The sequence below is a fragment of the Mangifera indica genome, chromosome 16, assembly GCF_011075055.1.
Source record: "Mangifera indica cultivar Alphonso chromosome 16, CATAS_Mindica_2.1, whole genome shotgun sequence".
Taxonomy (NCBI): Eukaryota; Viridiplantae; Streptophyta; class Magnoliopsida; order Sapindales; family Anacardiaceae; genus Mangifera; species Mangifera indica.
The window spans coordinates 11,163,431-11,184,256 of record NC_058152.1 but is presented as its reverse complement, the minus strand read 5'-3'; the positions used below and the strand labels follow the sequence as shown (position 1 = coordinate 11,184,256).

The following is a 20,826-nucleotide window of genomic DNA, read 5'->3' as shown; positions in this document are numbered from 1 at the left end:
TAAATGAAATGTTAGATAATTATAGAGGATAAAATAAAATGTTGGAAAAATATGGAGGTATTTTGACATTACATAATATATGAAGGCTTTAAATAACATGTTAAGAATAGATAGATGCATTTTAATACAAGACAATATACAAGGATGTTAAATAAAAGGGTAGATAAATATGGAGGGGCTAAATGAAATGTTATAAAAATATGGGGCTATATGAAATTACACAATATATGAAGGATTTAAATAACATGTTAAGAATAGATAGATGCATTTTGATACAAAACAATATACAAAGGTGTTACAAGAAATGTTAAATAATTATAGGGGAAATGAAATTTTAAAAAAATATGGGGACATTTTGATATTGAACATTGTATGACGGTTTTAGATTATATATTAATAATAGATAGATGCATTTTTATACAAGAGAACATACAAAGGTGCAAAATTAAAGGTTAGATAATTATGGGGGTAAATAAAATATTTAAAAAATATGGGGGGTATTTATAGTAACACTGTAAGAACGTTTAAAATAAAATATTAAAAATAGATAGTTATTGTAATATACAATTTTTGTACAAAGAGAAAAAGAAAATAAGTACACTTTTTGATAAACAAGATATGAGGAGATACTAGGATTAAATAGATATGGGTGCAAAGCAAGCATTAAGGAAATTATATATTGGAAGATTATTATCTTTGACAAAAAAAAAAAATATTTTAGGATTTGATAGATTTTTTTTAAAATAGAAAAAAGAAATATGATTGGATTGATTGAGAGATAAGAAAATATTAATTGATTTTAATTAAAAGAGTCTTTATCCCTTTGAATAGATCTTTATAGACTATAAAATTGTTTCTCTAAAAGTTTAGATCTAACAAGAAAAAAATATATATATGTATTAGTTTTTATTTTTATACTTAGCAATTAAAAAAGGGAAAGGTGTAGAGTTATTTGGATCAACAAAAATGGTTGGAGATTTGAGACAACGTGAAGATATTGATATCTCGTTGGGTGATTAAGGACATAGTTAGGAATTGTTGAGATAAGTAAAAGCTTACATCATATGTAATGATTTTTGTTCTATATGAAAAATGTTATATGATTATTTATGTTAGAAAATTCTTTTTACTAAGATTGATAAATTATATTATGATTTTACTTTAGAAGTATATAATCTTTTTATCTAAAATACTTTTGAAAAGTGTTTTGATATTTTTCTATAAAGGAAAACTTATGTTATATTATATAGTTGTTAAGATGAAAGTATTTAAATGAATATTTTGAATAAAGATTTTCTACTATTTTTCAAAGATAAAGATTTATTAGAAAAACAAGTTTTATAAGATTTTTTTTTTGTCGAATGTTCATAGTAAGATAAAAAATTGACAAATTTATAAATCGATAAATATGACTGGATCATAAAACATCCAAGGACATATGTTGAATAATGAAAGGTCTGTAAACCAATTATGAATATGAACACAATAAAGGATTTGCGGACTAATTATGAATATGAATATGATGAAAGGCCTGCGGACCTGTTACGAATATGAATATGATAAAGAGTCTGCAGACCAATATAAATAAGAATATGAATTATGAAAAGTCTGTGGATTAATGATGAATATGAATAAGAATCAGACCAAGTCACCATAGATATATGTGACACTATGTGACAAAGGTTAAATACAAATTTTATGTTTTCTATTTATGGTAATGTTTATGAATTATTTTAAGATTATCTTATGACAAATGATAGGTCTTGTTTCTCCATATGATTGAAGAATATGAAATATTTATGTTTGTTTTTCCTTAAGATAATGAATATGAACTTGTTTACATCATTTTATTTTTTTATAATTTATAGAAATGTTTTATTTTCGTTATGATTAAGGAATATCAAGAGTTTTATTCTTTTTTTTTTTACTAATTATTTTGAAAACGAAAAAGTTTTACAACATTTATTTATTAAAAAGTTATGTATTATGTTTGTTTTTATTTACCGAGTTGACGGCTCACCCCTCGTCTCCTTTATTTTGCAGAATAAGCTTTTTAGATTAGCTAGGAGGAGTGGAATAAAATGAACTCAAGATAGGTGGAGAGATTGAAGAGTCTTGATGTCTAGATTTTATTAGTTATAAATATTGTAATTGTGGATTATTATTTATAAGACGTGATTATGTTTAATTATCTTTGAGACTATTTTGGGAAAAATAAAAAATATGTTATGCTATAGAATTATTTTTATTTAGAATAAAATCATGGATTAAATTATTTTTGCATTTTCGAGCTAGTTTAGAATATGGGGTGTTACAGATGCATTTTGATACAAAACAACATACAATGGTGTTAAATGAAATGTTAAATAATTATAGAGGATAAAATGAAATATTAAAAAAATATGAGGATATTTTGATATTACATAATATATAAAGGCTTTTAATAACATGTTAAAAATATATAGATGCATTTTAATACAAAATAACATACAAAAGTGTTAAATGAAATGTTAGATAAGCATGGAGGGGCTAAATGAACTGTTATAAAAATATGCGGCTATATGAAATTATACAATATATTAAGGATTTAAATAACATGTTAAGAATAGATAGATGTAGTTTGATACAAGACAATATAAATAGGTGTTACATAAAATGTTAGATAATTATAAGGGAAAAAATAAAATTTTAAAAAAATATGGAGGTATTTTGGTATTAAACATTGCATGACGGTTTTAGATGATATGTTAACAATAGATAAATGCATTTTTATACAAGATAATATACAAGGGTGCAAAATTAAAAGTTAGATAATTATGGGGGTAAATGAAATATTTAAAAGATATGGGGGTATTTTATAGTAACATTGTAAGAACGTTTAAAATGAAATGTTAAAAATAGATAGATGCATTTTGATACAAGACAATATATAAGAGTGTTAAATAAAATATTAGATAATTATAGGTGGTTAAATGAAATATTAGAAAAATATTAAGGGTATTTGGATATTAATCATTGTAAAACTGTTTTAAATAGTTATTGTGGACTTTTTATTATAAATGATTTAATTTTTTTCCAAAAATTTATCAGTGTGGGATTGATAATTAAAATGACTGGTTATACATTGGTTCGTTTCTAAGGAGAATGGATTCAAGATGATAACAACATAATGAAATATGTTAGAGGATCTAAACTATTGATTAAAATTTTCTCTGGAACAACATTTAAGAGATTTATTCAGCTTTTGAAATAGTCATGCAGTCTTGATCCAATGAAAAATTACCTTCAACTATCTATGAAGTCAAGAAAAATTAAGTTCGACTAACCCATATAGATCCAAAATGATGAAAATATCCAAAGTCCTATTAATATGTCTTAATATTTACAATAATGTATTCTTATTTTTGTTATATGTACCCTGATTGATGGACAAGAAGAAGAAATAGAAGAAGATGATCTAGAAAACTTGATTGATTTCATATATATTGCAAACTCATAGGCTTATGGAGAGCAAAATAGGATTCTCGATTACGGTGACTTTAATAAAAATGACATTACTGATATTCCTTTTGAAGAGGCAGAACCCGAGTAAAAGCCTGTTACCAAGGGTACAAACAATTTGCAGTTTAAAGATCTTATTTTAGGTGGTGAAAATTATTCTAGAGCATTTTTTGACAATGTCTCTACTGATCTGTTTAGGTGGCTTCTTGATTTTTTTCATAAACATCAACATCATCAAGTGGTATAAGATCGATCCGAGAAGAATGCTTGTAAAGCTTGGTGATATTTTTCATAATAAATAACAATTGAAAGTTGTTGTGAAGCAATTTACCCTACTGAAAGGATTTTAATACAAGGTCAAGAAGTCTAACAAAGGCAATGGAATATTAAGTGCAAGGCTGAAAACTGTTAGTGATATATTTCTACAACCAAATCCAAAGTTAGTGAAGTGTTTTAAATCAGTCAAATGAATCTAACTCATATATATTTAATTGATTAAATAATATCACATTACCGACAAGTTAGAGCCTGAGCTTTAGGCCAATTAATGAGGTCAAAATTTGTGTTGATTGATCAAATTTATCGACCTAAAGAAATAATTGTGGACATCACCGACTGATATAAAATTGACATTTCATATTCACAAGCTTGACGGGCAAGATATTGGACTTTAAATTCACTGAAAGGCTCATCGAAAGAATAATTTATGCTCTGTGACACCCCTAGGCGAATCCCACATCGACAAGCTTGTGACGAGTGAAGTGCTATACACTTTGGGCCCTTGCCCCCCTGCAAGATATTGTCCACTTTGGGCAACCCTTGGCCCGCACGGCTTTAAAATGCGTCTTGCCTGGTAATGGGGGTCTTACTCATATATAGCACTTCACTCGCCACAAGCTTGTCGATGTGGGATTCGCCTAGGGGTGTCACATACACCCCCCCTTACGGGACTCAACGTCCTCACTGAGGTTTGCCCCATCACCGCTCAGAGGCTTGGGCCGGGCTCTGATACCAACACTTTGGGCCCTTGCCCCCTGCAAAGATATTGTCCCACCACCGCTCAGAGGCTTAGGCCGGGCTCTGATACCAACACTTTGGGCCCTTGCCCCCCTGCAAGATATTGTCCGTTTTGGGCAACCCTTGGCCCGCACGGCTTTAAAACGCGTCTTGCTTGGTAATGGGGGTCTTACTCATATATAGCACTTCACTCGCCACAAGCTTGTCGATGTAGGATTCCCCTAGGGTTGTCACATACACCCCCCCTTACGGGACTCAGCGTCCTCGCTGAGGTTTACCCCACCACCGCTCAGAGGCTTGGGTCGGGCTCTGATACCAACACTTTGGGCCCTTGCCCCCTACAAGATATTGTCCCATCACCGCTCAGAGGCTTGGGCCGGGCTCTGATACCAACATTTTGGGCCCTTGCCCCCTGCAAGATATTGTCCGCTTTAGATAACCCTTGGCCCGCACGACTTTAAAACGTGTCTTGCCTGGTAATGGGGGTCTTACTCATATATAGCACTTCACTCGCCACAAGCTTGTCGATGTGGGATTCGTCTAAGGGTGTCACATGCTCTTATCAAATTATTACTATAATTTAAAGCGTAATAATCTGGGAATTGTTACCGCTATTGAAATGGATGATGACCATCGATTTAAGTATTTTTTTTCATGACATTAGAATGAAATTAACTACAAACCTCATGTGGTTGATGGGATGGTGATGACCTATTAATAGGGGAGGTCGCTTCGATACCATTATGCGTACCTTGTACGAAGTTAATATAGATGTTAGAGCAACAACAAAATACAAGTTATATAAAGAATAAATGAGATGTGGTTTATAACCTAATTGACTAAAGCTGGATATGTACACGTGACAATTTCCTCCAAACGAGTTAGATGATCCTTTAATCATTTTATCTAAGAAGACAAGTCGTCATGTAATTAAGTCATCTATTATGACACCTCGTCACGAAAACAAGAAATCTCACGTAAAATCATAATGCCTTAGTGCACTAATATAACATCTACTGTGGATAGATTGGGTGATACAAACAGGGAACATTCTTGTGTGATAAGATAGGTAGCACAGTCCTCAACCCTAGGAAGGTTAGTAGTCCTGACCGCTGAGGTCTAAACTACAAGGGAACATGAAGGCTGCTCCATAACAGAAGATTGAATAGACTCCTCAAGTGTCACAAGTGTATCGATGGGTGTATCTGAATGTGAGATGACTGGAGAAACCTTATCTCCTATTGAGGGACTTATCAAAGACGATAAGAAGGAATGCAGATCCGACATACAGTGTACTCACAAATGTTCGCATATCATGGTCTAGCCTCCTTAATCGATAACAGACAAGGCGGGAATATGACATCATTCTATTCATGAAGATATATAACTCAACATAATTGCAATATTCAATGAAAAAATTGACTCAATGATTAACGATTACATATCTGATCACCGATGAAAATAGTGTCTATATGACTCCAAGTAAAAACGTCTCATGTACGCCACCTAAACATCTGTGGAGATGCATATATATCAATTATATCAACCCAATCATACATGCACCAACACTCAAGAAAATTTGATATCAGGTAGACGAAAAAGATGCCAAAAAAATGTCTTCTTAAACAGTCGAAGCTGATCTGGGGTCAGTGTTGACCTAATCTTGGACATGGCAGTACGTTGTATATAGCATATAACCTCTACCCAAAAGTGTCATAACTTATCGAGGATTCGTAGCTCACCTTCAACACGTTTCATTTTATGAGAAATATCTTGTAAAAAATTTTATACATACACATGCATTCAAATTTGGATTTTTAAGGAAACACAAACAATTATCCAAGGCATAAAGGAAATTTCACCAACCTCAGGGTCTTCCACTATCAATTCTTCTACCAAGAATGAATTGGGTAAAGGAAAATGGAGAAAAAAAAGCCAACAAGCTTTCAACTTCAATATTTTATAAAATCAAGTAGCTAACCCTTTTACAAAATATGGCCACATTTATATAGGGAAAAAGTGGTGGCAAGTATAAGTTTACATAAGGTTTTAATAAAAAACAATAAGCGAAACCCTTAATTCACTTTAAACCACACAAAATAAATCATGTCATACTCTAAATAAATGCAATAAGACAAAATGGGATTATTCTTGCATAAAAGGTAGAATCTTGTCTCCACTAAAGCTTTTCTTTTTTCTATTTTTGTCCAACTTTTCCAATTGGGTTTTAAACACTTTTTTGCGCTTCAAAATGAGGTAATGGATGGCTGCAACTTCACTTGGGTTTCAAAGAGGACTTATTGGGTCTTTAAGACCTACTAATTCATGAAAGTTTTGGATGCAAATAATAACATTGCACCCATAAGCAAAGATGGACCAAGGTGGAAAAGGCAATGAATATTTGGGCTTGCATGAAGCTAATTCTTCCTTCTCAATGGTAGCTTGAGCCAAATAGACATTTGATAGAGACTTGGAAGCTAAAGTTGGAGAAGTGACCGAAAATACATCAAATAATATGAAGCCCGTCCTTATTGAATGACTAAATTGTCAATGGATAACAAATAAAAAATATGAATCCCGTCGATATTGAACACTGTTACTCATATTGCATCAACGTACCTGGGGCAGATTATGGATTTGTTGAAGACAAAATAGAAAAGATGGAAGAACTTATTCAACTGTTGACGAAGATGAATTGGTTACGGTAAGAGCTGAGACGTTGAAGATGAATTGAGAACAGAAAAGACAGTAAAGATGGAAAAACAGAAAAGACGAATTGATAAAGTCGGAGACGGTGAGAGCAGAGATACACTATTTCAGTTTCAGCGTAAAAGGTTTGTACCCCTATTTAATAGGAAGAAACACGTTGAATAACCGAAACGGCCCTGAAACGTCTCGGAAACGCACCGTGCTTCCTAGGTGTTTATCAACCCACTGAATAAATAATATTCCAAAGAGAAAGGCACTTTTTCAACAGTTTGGGGAAGATGAATCATAACAGACAATTTATATATTGACTGAAAAGCAACTCATTTCCAAGTGAAAAGCATTGTCGTCAAGCTGTGTACTCCGGTTCATTGTTTTTTTTTTTTTTTAGTTTTTTGCTTTGTTGAACCTTGTGAAACCTGCTTCAAACTAATAGTCCAAAAGTAATGAATTTTTATAATCAAGCAACAAAGAGATTTTGATGATGATGACGAAAATGCTGGGGACAAGCTTTGGTATATATTTTATTGAAACCAACCCACTAACAGGAGAATTCTCCATATAAAAAAGGGAAATGTTCAGGAGGTAACCTTCATCTATAAACACTAATGTCACGTTTTTTAAAACCCGGACTAGCCAATTCAATTGAATTCTCCACAAAGGATATCATTTTACAGGGCATCTTTTTGATAAACATCACTTTAAGAGAATTTGTTTGAGCAAATTGGATCAACGATTAGCTGCAAGACCAATGATCAAACACAACTCTTATTTGTCATACATCTTGTCTTATAGTAGTGAGAAGACCTTCGTTTAACAATAAATTTACTTAATATTTACAAAAGATTTTTTTTATTCTTATTTGTATCAGCAATCAAAAGTTCTCTATTCATTTTCAATCATGATAATTATGTTATTGTAAACATTTACTTTTATTTCAATTAAAAAATGAATAAATCTTTAAAATCATATTTAAATTAAAAAATTTTATATTTTTTTCTTCTTTAATGACAACATATGTATATATATATATATATATATATATATATATATATATATATATATATATATATATATATATATATATATATATATATATATATATATATATATATATATATATATACACACACATATGGAACTTAGTTATTCCATTGTATATACACACACATATATGTACGATGGAATGCAAACAAACAAATTGCTTCATCCGAGCGAGGAATGTCTACCCACATGTCAAGTAGTTATTCTTGTAACTAGTCACATCTTTGGGTGCCATTCCCCGAGTATTGAAGATGTAGTTTTACGGTATAACATTATAGGCATTAGGGCATGAGGAGTGAGGGTGCAGGGTGAAAAATTTATAATTGAGTGGGGGTTTCAGAACTTCTGGGTTTTTTATCTTCGCTGACAATAATTACCCCACGAATTTTAATCCCCGGAATCTTGAATCTCGGACCCGACAAGAAGCTCTCCTCTCCATCCTTCGGGACACTCTCAGTTCGTTCTTCTTTCAAAACGCGGCGTCAAGGTAAAACCTTTATTGTTCTTCAGATCTCGATCGTTAATTTGTTTGATTGTTTCTTTCACATATCATGCAATCTTTTGTGATGATTCTGATTGATGAACAAACCCATTTTTAGTCTAAACATATTTGTTTGATCCTCCATAGTTGTCTTTCTTGTGGGTTTTCATTGATACTTCTTTTTCTTCATTTGTAACAATTTTGACAATTTCTAGCTCAACTTTTAGGTAACTTTATTGAAAAGTATTAAAGTAAGAGGTACTGTATTGAAATTATCCACATTTTTATCTGGGTTCAGCTTAGTTTTTGTGTTCATTGTTGTTTAAGATTTGGTGTTTGTAATGAAATCAATTTGCTATGGTCTTTGGCTTTTTCCATTATTGAAATTTAAGAGCATTTCTCAAACTCTGTTGTAATTAAAAATGATAATAAAATAATATTAGAGCTCAAGTATTGTTATTAAGCTCTTGATTATTAGCTGAAGATTTAGTGATTAGTAGTAAACGTAATAACAATGCAACAGATCCTTCTAAAATTTTGGATAATTAGATCATGGTCATTTATGGTTTTTTCTTTTTTTTAATTTTTTTGGGTTTTTTTATCTCATAAAATTTAAAAATCATCTTGCATTTTGCAGCTAATTTTGTTTCTTTTCATGAATTTTTTTTTCTGAGAATTGGATTATCATCAAGTTTTAAAAAAGAAATTGGTTGCTGGAGCTGTGTTAGGGTTATTGGTTTCAGGAGTAGAAGTTGATGTTTTAAGAGGAAGGTGATGGAAGATCAACATTCGGTTAATAGTCCAAGAAGAATATTAAGTTTTACGAAGAGGAGGAGAGCAACTGTATCTTTTTTAGATCATGATGGCAAGGCTTATTCCGGGTTCAGTCCCAAGACTTCTGAAGTTTATGGCTTTGTTGGATCCATCACCACAGTTGTCACTACAGGTGTTTGTAGTTCTTTCTGTTAATTGTTGCATTTAGTTATAAATCATAAGTTATTTTATATTGTGCTATAAGAAAGCGTGTTAAGGAAAGCTCTCAAACACTAATAATCTTGAAAAGATCAGAATTTTACTGCATATAACATATTGAAGAAGATCCTTTGTTATTTCATTCATAACAAGTTTTCATCTTCTCAGTAATTTAAGTGCTTTTTAATTTCATTAACAAGTACTTGTGACTTTAGATTAAGGCATTTAATGAATAAATTCTGACGAGGTTTTATTCAAGGCTCCATGGCTTTCTAACACTTTGATCTTCTCTTGTCAACAGTTCTTTTCTTGGTATGGGCATATGTTCCTCAACGTTGGTTACATGCAATTGGGATTTCTTACTACCCTAGCAGGTCAGCTGAATATTGAATGAGATCATGACATAAACAGAGATGAAAATCTTCAATCATTACAATCTATGAATAATCACTATAGCCTGTCCAATACATGAACTGAAACTCATGAGATGAAATTAACTTATTTCTTGCTGTGTGATCTCTGTATGGACTTACTTTGAACTGTTATATGGCTGATAATGTTGACTCTATTGGCAATTTTGTTTTTCAGGTATTGGGCATTGGCGGTGCCAGCTTATGCTATGGTGACTGTAGTACTAGCATTATCTTTTTACATTGGCCTTAATTTCATGTCGACTCCTTCATCAACTTCCTTGAATACAATGTTTGGTAAGCTTTGACCCCTGACCTGCTTCTTTGGCAACGTATTTTAACAAAGCATCCACCTGTCTCTATAGATTTCAAGTCATGGAAATGAATTTTTTTCCGAAACATTTTAGCCATCATTCACAATGCTGATAGTACATATTGTGTAATACTCTGCTCTATTGATCAACAGACGAATTCAGCAGAGAACCTTCAAATTCGGTTTCTGTACCAGAGGGAGATGAGCAGCCGATTGAGCCTATCTCTGAGATTGGCATCCACAAAATCAATGCTCTAATGTTTAATAATGGAAAATGACCACTGTAAAATGTAAATGCCCATTTTGTTCTGTGAATTTATGATCTCGTTTGTTACTGAATTGATATCGGGTACATTTTCTGGAGTAAATGTGGAAAAAATTACAAGCTTATAGCTTCCATACTCTTTTGTGCCCAAAATGATCAAATAATTGAAACCAGGAACAAAACTAAAGACAGTGAAGAACTGAATCACCAAATTCAATAGAAAGTTGGAAGGTTTTCTTGAGTCATTTTATACAACTATCGTACATGAAGAAGGATTATGGACAAAACCCTTTTTTTGTTAATTTGCTCGGTGTTTAACTAATTACCAAAAAAAAAAACCCCTTTCTCATCCTGATGCTTGCGAATAACTCTGGACATAAACAATATGGTAAGAATTTGATCAACTCCTGTAGAATAAATCCATGAACATGTTGATAGTCGAGGATGTTGGACAGTGAATCTCCATTTTCATGTGAAACCGAGGACACTACAAGCGGGTCTCCATCATCAGTGTGAAGAAACCTATATAGAGATTATAAAACAGCTAAAATCACCGAGTTGGACTACCATCATATTTGTTCCCCACTGTCCACTGAACAATGGCACTGTTTGATTCAACATAGAAGAGTTATAACAGTAATTGAGTTGTCGCAAAGGGCTGAGCAGGTGATGATAGATAAATTGACATTCCTCCGACTGGCAACATTCTGCAGTAGCATAAAAAATAGCATTCCCATTGCTGTAACGGCAGCTATTTACTATAGAATCTCAACTTAGAAGTCATATGGCTCAATATAAGGCTTGAGAATCATTCCTTGCAATTGCTATCAGTTGAACTCTTTTCTGAAAGCATTTTCTTTATTTTCTTATTCAAAGTTTTATCAAAGTCGCGGCCTGATAGCGATAGCACCTGGTTCAGCAAGACTGTCACTCCACTCTCCTTTACACGTGCATACCGAGGTTTAATTCTCTCTTCTAAACTGTAACTGAAATACTGAGGGAACTTTACCAGCTCTGACCTGTCATAGTCCATGGTCAAAAAGAACTCCCATTTCGGTATCAAGTTCTCTTTCAAGCTGAAAGTATACAGAGCTCCATATCTGGAAAGCATTGTCCCGATTTCCTCCATACTGAATCCCCTCTCAATGAAAAATTCTGTCACAGGCTTAAGATTGGCCTCGATACTAAGACCAAGACACTGTGGACATCGGTGGAGAAGAACGGGAATGTCAACTCCTAACGATCGGAAATACTCAGCTGCTGGTCGTAGCTTGTCTTCCACACTATAACTTGTAATGTTTGGGCACCTAGTTAAGATCTTACCTATGCTCTCGCCTGAGAGGCCCATCTCACATAGGAAATCTACAGTTGACATAAGCTTCTGCCTGCTAAAGGTGAGAAGAGCTGGAAAACGGTATATAACTTTTGCCCACTGTGCCTTGTCCACACCCAATTCTTCTAAGAATACCATGGTGGGTATTAGGTTTTCAGAGAGACTAATTCCACATAGTTGAGGCCTTTTTGTGAGAATTATAGGAATATCTGATTTCGGCACCCCAAGATCAAGAAGAAACTCAACCACAGGCTTGATTTTTCCCTCCAAGCTGTAGTAGGCAAAAGCAGGAAATCTGCGAGTAATCAGTTTTATCTGCTCAAGATCCATGCCAAGCTCTTTGAGGTAGAGAACTTGAGGGCGGAGACCTCCCTCAGGCCCTGCCTCACTCACTCGAGACACGGCTTTTAGCTTCTTGGAGTCAACAGTGGGATGAGATGAAGAAACTTGCGCCACTGGCCTTTCCTTAGCAGGTGCATTAGGAAAGTTCTCAACTAATTCAACCAGAATGTTCCCATACTCTTCGTGGAGAGTTTCAAGGTACGGAATAAGGGCATCCCTAATCTCAAGAGTTGTGAGCTCTCTTCCTGCAATGTCAATTAATATTTAATGAGCAGGACAACATCAGATGAAGAGACACTCAAAAAACTGTTATCACCAAAAAACCGTGAAATGTTGCGATCGAACCTACTAGATACCGAGATTTATGAACTGAATGTAGCCTTGAGACAAGATGGTCAATGAAAAGGTCTGATTTATTGATGATTCTTGCAGCAACCGCCTTGCTTAGACCTTGCTTCTTCAAAAATAAGGTTAACACAGCCTTGGCTTCTTCCTTTTCAGCTGCTAACAGGGTTGGAGACACTACTCGTAAGCTTAATGATCCATCTACCCTCGATTCAGCTGTTGTTATATAAACACAAAGCATGAGTGGTACAAAAGAAGAAATGGTATGTATAAATGCACTCAACTTTAGATTTCATATGCAGGAAGGAAAAGCACCAGAAAGACTACGAGCATACCAAACTTTGCTTGGCAAAAGAAGAGCTTATCAGGAAAAGTAGGACGACTCCTGCTGAAACACGAAAGGAAGCCAATGCACCAATGAAAAAAATTGAGCAGAATGAAAAAAGAGAGAGAAATACAGGATTGGGGAATATAAGATTCTTAGATCAGCAAAACTTATTAAACACAATTTAACTGCACTCAGAGACTTCACAAATTTGCTACATAATCACAGAAAATTGGGAAAGTATTCGTTGAAATTACAAGACACACTTATCTTGAAGTTTCCCTTCATTACTCGTGTATCTTCTCATCGAAACCAACTTGATCCATAAGTCTGATAAGTTATTTACAGCAACTCACCAACCTCCACTTTAAAGTCAACTCACATGATCAGTTCTAATTTTATCCTAATGTTGACAGCATTCATTTAATTCTACTCTAAAAGATACATTCTGATACCTACGAAAGCAGCCTCAAATTTTCAAGAATGCTTTGATAGGAAGCATTTAGAGAGAAACAAAAAAAAAGAAAGAAATCTAACAGTGCTTCACAGAGGAACTGCTTCCACCACTAGAAAAAAAAAAAAAATGCTTTCACCAAGCTTTTTCCAGTAATGAAAACACTCTCAAAAGCACCATAAACTCTCCCTTCCACACCATTTGAAATAGAAATATAGTAGCTTAAACAATGGGTGACATCTCAAACCTAAAAGAACAAATCAAACCAATTTTTGCAGCTATCTTAAGACCAGTAAAAGTGCTTCCTATGGAAGCACTTATGTAAAGTACATTTTCAAGACTAGAAAACCGCTCCTACCCACTATGAAAAAAGTCATATAGCCAAGCTTTTCCCAGTAACAAAAACACTCTCATAAACACCATAAACTCTCCCTTCCCAAGCATTTGAAATAGAAATTTAGTAACTTAAACAATGGGTGACATCTCAAAACCTAAAAGAACAAAATCAAGCTAACTATGTGGCTATCTTAAGTACCTTCAAATTGCTTCTCAAAGAAGCACTTATGTAAAGTATTTTTTTCAAGACCCACAAAAAGCTTCTGTCCATGAAAAAGTAAAGAGAAAAAGTGCATTTGGCAAGCTCTTGCTAGTGACAAAAGCACAGTAACACTCCCATACACACTCTGCACTCTCCATTTCAAACCATTCAAATTAAAAATCTATTAACTTAAACTTAACTATGAATGACATCTGAAAACACAAAAACCACAAAATCCAATTCAAGAATGCATCTTTTCTTCAAACACCTAAAAGCTTTTAATTTCATATCATAACAACTCCAAATACAGAAAAAAAAAAGCTAAGAAATAACAAATTAAAAATAAAACGAAAACTTGCCTTGTAATTGAGAAAGTTCCTGGAAATATAGAAGAAAACTCTGAAGACTGAATTGCACAAAAGGCCTTCATCTTCAGCTGCAATAACACAAATAAACCTGCAGAAAAGCATAACATTTCGTGTTAAAGTAAGAATATTTATTAAATGGACTCAACCTCCACCAAAATTTAAAAAAAAAAATCCAGAAGCCAAATTCTTCTTAGCCACACATAGAGACTGAAAGAACAGACAATATTTGGTTCAACAAGTTCAAAAGACAACACATTTCTTGTTAAAGCTAAAATCCCTATATAAATGGACTAAAGCTCCGTCAAAATAAAAAAACAAAAGCAACCTAGAAACGAAATTCTTATAAGCTACACATAGTGAACTTACAACTGAAAGAACTGATGGCCCTAGAAGCTCAAAAGACCGGACATTTCCAGTTAAACTTAAAATCTTGACAACAGTGTACTAACCCTCCATCAAGAAAAACAAAAATTAAAAAAAGCCACAAACCAAATTCTTCTATGCTACAACTACCAGACTTAGATCTGAAAGAACTCATAATATTTGGCTCAACAAGCTCCAATGACTATAAATTTCAAGTTAAATTTAGATTCTTTACTTAAATGAACTAAACGTCCATCAATATAAAAAGCAAAAGCAGCCCAGAAACCAAATTCTTCTTAACTACACATAAAGAACTAAAAACTGAAAGCACTGATAATACTTGGCTCAAGAAGTAGCAAGAAATGACAGAAAACACCAGAAGGCAGATCTTACGAGCAAATGGAGAACTGGGTTCGGTTCTGCAGGAGTAGCAGCAAATGAAAATGAAGAAAAGATTTTTTTTTTTTTTATGACCACTGGCTAATCCTCTTATCTTGATATTCTTGATGTATTTGTTGCCGGCTGTTAATTGGTCAAGCGCTGCTTGACAATAGCACCACGTTGAATCATTTTCTTCTAAAAAAACAGCTGAAGGTGCCAAGATTTGGTCCACTGTCAACTCTAGTCACTTAAGTTTGGCCAAATGACTATTTCCCACCCAAGGTATGTTGTAATCTCAAATTTCCACCCTTTAACTATGGAAATACCAAACACCTACCCATGAACAGTTAAAATTAACGGTGGTAAGGGTAAAATAATCATTTTCTCTATAATATTAAAAAATAAACTAAAATATAATCTCTTTTTCCCCTCTAAACTTTAAAAACTAAAATTTTTCTTCAGCCTAAGTTTTAAAAAATGATAGTTTCACCCTAAGGTTTCCTTTTGAAATCTCCGGCGATATCTTCGGCTCCATTGCCAACAGCCTCTTCCTCCCGAAACATCCTCTCCTTCCAGCCTTTCCCAGAAGAAGACCTTTGGGAAGACAATCGTCTTCCCAGACGAAGACGACTAGGAAGACGAGTCCCCAACGAAGTTCTTCGTCTCCCAAGGCTTCTCTGACGTCGATCGGGGCTCCAAATAGGAGGAAAGAGATCATCAGAAGAGAGGATGATTCGGGAGGGAGAGGCCATCGGCAATGGAGCCGGAGATGTCGTCGGAGATTTCAAAAGAAAACCCTAGCTGTCATTTTTTAAAACTTAGGCTGGGGAAGAATTTTAGTTTTTAAAGTTTAGGGGGGCAAAAGAGATAAAATTTTCAGGCATTAGGGTTCTGTTAAATTTAACCGGTCATGGGTGGGTAAACGGTATTTCCATAATTAAAGGGTGAAAACTTGAGATTACAACATACATTGAGTGGGAAATAGTCCTTTGGCCCTTAAGTTTTGATAAGGCCAAAGGACTTATTTCCACCGATTGTATCTGCATACCCAAAGGACTTATTTCCACCCATAGTATGTTGCATATCCAAATTTCCACTCCTTAACTTTGAAAATCTCATTTATCCACTCATAGATAGTTAAAGTTAATGAAATCCTAATCCCTTAATATTTTATCTCATTTCCCCCCTAAATTTTAAAAACTAACCATTTTCTCCCCTAATCCAAGTTTTACAAAATCATATTTCCCCCCTTAAGGTTTAGTTTCAATATTCAACCACTCTCTCTGGTGTCATTACTGACTGTCTCTCCCTCCCGATGGTTCTCTTTCTTCTGACAGTTTGTCTCAACGAATCATCTTCCTAGACAACAATGAAAGACAATGGGTTGTCTGTCTGAAAAAGGTCATTGGAGAAGAGAGAAAAGAAATAAAACTCTTGGGGAGAAAAGTAAGTTTTCAAAACTTAGGATGAGGGAAAATTATTAGTTTTTAAAACTAATATGAGAAAATGAGATAAAATTTTAATTTTTTAATATTAGTGATTAAATGATAATTATATCCTTAATACTATCAGATTTTGTTAATTTTAACAACTGACAGATAAATATTTAGATTTTTAAAACTTAATTAGTGGGAGTTTGACAATGAATTAAACCTTGGGTACGAATAAGTCTTTTGGCCTTCAGAAAAATAACCTAGCACCATTGATGGAAGTTTTGAAATCAATAAAAATACGACAAAAATACTTTCAAACTACAAGTGTTCAAAGTTTGATTCCAAATGAAAAGTGTTTGAATTTCTATTCTAAATTGTCTGTGGGAATAATATGTGGAACAATTAATCAGGAACAGTTTATGTTCTAGCAAAATGGAATAGTATTAACTGTTGTTAACAACCGATGTATTATTATCTAATTCGATGACTTTAAATTAGAGATAAAAAAAATAATTAAATCACACATGTTGGCACGTCAACTTTGCTACATGTTAGAAGTGATTTTGTATAGCACATTTAATATTACTGAAATATGATATATGATGGGAAAATAAGGATAAATTTTGGATTGAATTGTATTACTTCTACAAATCAGTTCTCAGCATGATCCCTAAATGGCCAAACTTTTTCAGTAGTATGTGATAATATTAGTAATATGAAATTACATTAATGCTTATGTACAAGCAGTAGATACTAATGTATATATACAAACTGATGTGTTATTATGTAATTAAATAATTTTGAATTACAAATAAAATAAACAATCTAATCATTTGATCTTTTAATGACACGTCAATTTGTTTGTTCATATTAATATCCACCGTTAATACATATAATATTACTTTTCAAGTGCTTTTGCTTTATCTTGGCCTCAAAAAATAATTTTTAGAAAGTTTCATTTGAATACAAGTCTTGTAATAACCTATAACTGCGGTTTCCGTGCCATTCAATTAGAAGACTTTGGCGTTTCAACATTCAATGAGTTGGAAAAGTTCGGAATATTAATTAAAATCGATAAAAAATTTTCCGCATAAACTTTTTTAGGCAAACATACAACGATTTTACTTTTATAAGCAAATTTATTTTTAATTCCAAAAATACCCATCCCGACTTATTACGTGATTTTCAACAATTTACGTATGCGTATCACAGTGTATGGGTGCGTACAGGGTGCGTGGGTGCATGCAGAATATGTAGGGTGAATACAGGGTACATAAGATGAGTACAGGATACGTGGGTGCGTAACAAATATAAATAAATAAATAAATAAATAAATAAATATATATATATATATATATATATATATTAAATATTATAATATAATATTTAAAAAATATATATAATATATATAATATATATTTAAAAATTATTATTATTATTATTTATATATATATTATATTAAATATTTAAATATTATAATATTTAATATATATATATATTTATTATATTTTTTAAATATTATATTATATTATAATATTTGATATATATATATATATATATATATATATATATATATATATATATATATATATATATATCGTATGCACCCTGCACGCACCTCACACGCACTCACGCACTCCGTACGTACCCTGCACGCACCCACGAAAGTACTCACACACCCTGTACGCACCCTACACGCACCCACGCACCCTATACTCACTCAACACACCTTGTACTCACCCTATGCACCCTACATGCACCCATACACTGTGATACGCATACGTAAGTTAATGAAAATCACGTAATAAGTTGATGAGGGTATTTTTGAAATTAAAAATAAATTTGCTTATAAAAGTAAAATCGTTGTACATTTGCCTAAAAAGGTTTACGCGGAAAAAATTTTGTCGATTTTAATTAATATCTCAAAAAATATTGATCATTCTTCAAAAGTATTAACCTATATTTTTAGTTTAAATTTGTTAATGTGAAAAATTGCACTAAACATAAGTACATTGAATTATGAGATGCAATTCAATGTACACTGAAAATGATATGAATAAGATGTTCCCAGGGTGGTTTGACTTATTGTTCGAAAAAATTATTGGGTATAAAGTATTTTTATATTTGATAAAAATTAATAAGTATAAATAATTATTATATTTAATTAGATGTAATAAAATATTACTAAAATATTATTTTACTTAAATGTCTTTAGATATAATTATTCTAAAACATTTTTTGTGTTAATTGTTATATTAATTAAAAATGAGGGTATTTTTGTTCAAAAAAATTAATAAGTAAATATGTAAATATAACAAAATCAAGATTACCTTAATCATTTTTTAATACATAAGATAGAGTTGGTGATCAGATTACCTATTATATTACTTATTATGTTATTATTAAAAGATTACTAAATTTTTATTATTTATAAACCAAACAAAGTAATTTAAATAATAAAAAATAAATTATCAGAGTATTATTTTTATCTATTAAACCAAACCCCAATGACAATAATAAAAAATAAATTATCAAGATAATCAAATATTACCTCAAAGTAAATGTGTCTTTAATCTATTCTAATTCAATTAAACATATATGTGGGTCGAATGTCATTTTCCTATTCAAGGTTTTTACCTTATTAACATTTTCCACCCACAAAGATTTAAAAAATACATTTTCCACCTATTATCTAGTTTATGTTAGAGACATCAATTAACAAATATGCTACAAAATGAAAATATTGTTTATTGACTTTGCATTTGTTTACTAAAGTTGAATTATGATTTCACCCCCAAACTTTATTAATGTTTTTTCATTCTTGGTTTATCTTAATTTAATGATTAATATTTATAAAAAATAAATTAAAAAAGTCACGAAGGAATTTGTTAAAATAAAAAAAAAATTTATTAAGTTATTAGATTCAAACTTGAACATAGGTGTTCAAACCTGAGGTCTGATGACCCGAAAATTCATTGTGGACAGTGGTGTCAAATTTTCAAAAGATGGATACTTAAAGTCTTATATTAATAAAAATTATTTGTACGAAGTTATTTTCCACATTAATTTTTGTATGTATTTTTATTACTTTATTTGGTGAAGAAGAATAATTTTCAAGAAATATACTAAATTCTACTTTTCTATTCCAACGACACAAAAATAAAAATTTTCGGGCCCATTACAATCCAACTATCCTACCAGGCCACCACCACAACTCAATCAAATACAATCAAATTAAATCCTTTATAAATATCATTTGATAGGACTGCTCAACATGTTCAAGTTATATTTCCAAACTGGCTTAGCTTGAACGAGTCATCTTGAGCTAACTTAATTTGATGGTGTGGTTCAAGATTAATTAATTTATTTATTTAGTGATATCATTCACATCTTTCGATGATATCATTCACCTTTTAACAATTTTTTTGTGACACCGTTCATTAATTCAAATTAGACATTATAAATTTGATTTAAGATTAAGTTAGTCTTAGATTTGACTAACTTTTTTTTTTTTTTAAAGGCAATTAGAAAAAGCAACATTCAATTGTGCAACTCAAATAAAATGATTGTTACAACCACATAATATGTTCAAATCATATTAGCCAACATGATTTAAAAATCGAACTAATTGGTTTGACTAGTTGAATTGTCACCTAGTAACAAAAATGGTTTCAATTCACTTGAAAACCATTTTTGGAGTTAGACCAAATTGGACTGAATTAAACTAGACCATTTGAATGGTTGGACCAAGCAAAAAACTAGGTTTAACCTAGTCAGCATAAAAAATAGTTTTTTAATTCATTATTGGAACTAAAACCAAAGACTTGATATATTAATTTTGAGCATTATATCATCAAATTAAGTTTATTTTAATGTTAAAATAGTTTAGATTATATATTTAATAATACAGTATACAAAATTATTTTGAATATTATTTTCAAATAATTACTCAATATGATCATCAATCAAACGGTATAATCGTTGGTTGGACTGGACAACCCCAACCATCAAGTTGACATCTAATCTGGTTCTAAATATTACTATTAAGTCTTTAAGAATGTGTCGTTTGTATATTAAAGATATGTAAACAATGAAATCTACACAATGTAAGATTAGAGGTGTAATATCATATAAGTAAATGCATCATGAACATAATGTTTTGTAGTTACTCAGCATAAAACTTAAAAGTTTATATCTAATTATATGTTATTGAGTTCTTTTATGTAAAATTAATA

General features: G+C 31.9%; 2 protein-coding genes across 4 annotated transcripts; one reads left to right on the top strand and one right to left on the bottom strand.

Annotated features, from left to right (window-relative positions):
• Positions 1-8,482: 8,482 nt before the first annotated feature.
• Positions 8,483-10,845, top strand: LOC123199558 (phosphatidylinositol N-acetylglucosaminyltransferase subunit P-like). Of its 2 annotated transcripts, none has more exons than XM_044614592.1 (5): positions 8,483-8,755; positions 9,493-9,695; positions 10,023-10,095; positions 10,310-10,428; positions 10,598-10,845. In XM_044614592.1, the coding sequence occupies exons 2-5, from the start codon at positions 9,524-9,526 to the stop codon at positions 10,720-10,722; spliced, it is 489 nt and encodes a 162-aa protein (XP_044470527.1). In that variant the 5' UTR covers positions 8,483-8,755; positions 9,493-9,523; the 3' UTR covers positions 10,723-10,845. The 2 variants fall into 2 exon arrangements, with proteins under 2 accessions (XP_044470527.1, XP_044470526.1); XM_044614591.1 differs by having other exon boundaries at positions 8,508-8,755; positions 9,478-9,695.
• A 60-nt stretch (positions 10,846-10,905) lies between these two features.
• On the bottom strand, positions 10,906-15,365 carry LOC123199557 (transcription termination factor MTERF5, chloroplastic-like). Of its 2 annotated transcripts, none has more exons than XM_044614588.1 (5): positions 15,171-15,365; positions 14,406-14,502; positions 13,065-13,117; positions 12,730-12,945; positions 10,906-12,629 (listed from the first exon to the last, which is right to left on the bottom strand). In XM_044614588.1, the coding sequence occupies exons 2-5, from the start codon at positions 14,474-14,476 to the stop codon at positions 11,518-11,520; spliced, it is 1,452 nt and encodes a 483-aa protein (XP_044470523.1). In that variant the 5' UTR covers positions 14,477-14,502; positions 15,171-15,365; the 3' UTR covers positions 10,906-11,517. The 2 variants fall into 2 exon arrangements, with proteins under 2 accessions (XP_044470523.1, XP_044470524.1); XM_044614589.1 differs by having other exon boundaries at positions 13,065-13,114; positions 15,171-15,326.
• Between the last annotated feature and the right edge of the window lie 5,461 nt (positions 15,366-20,826).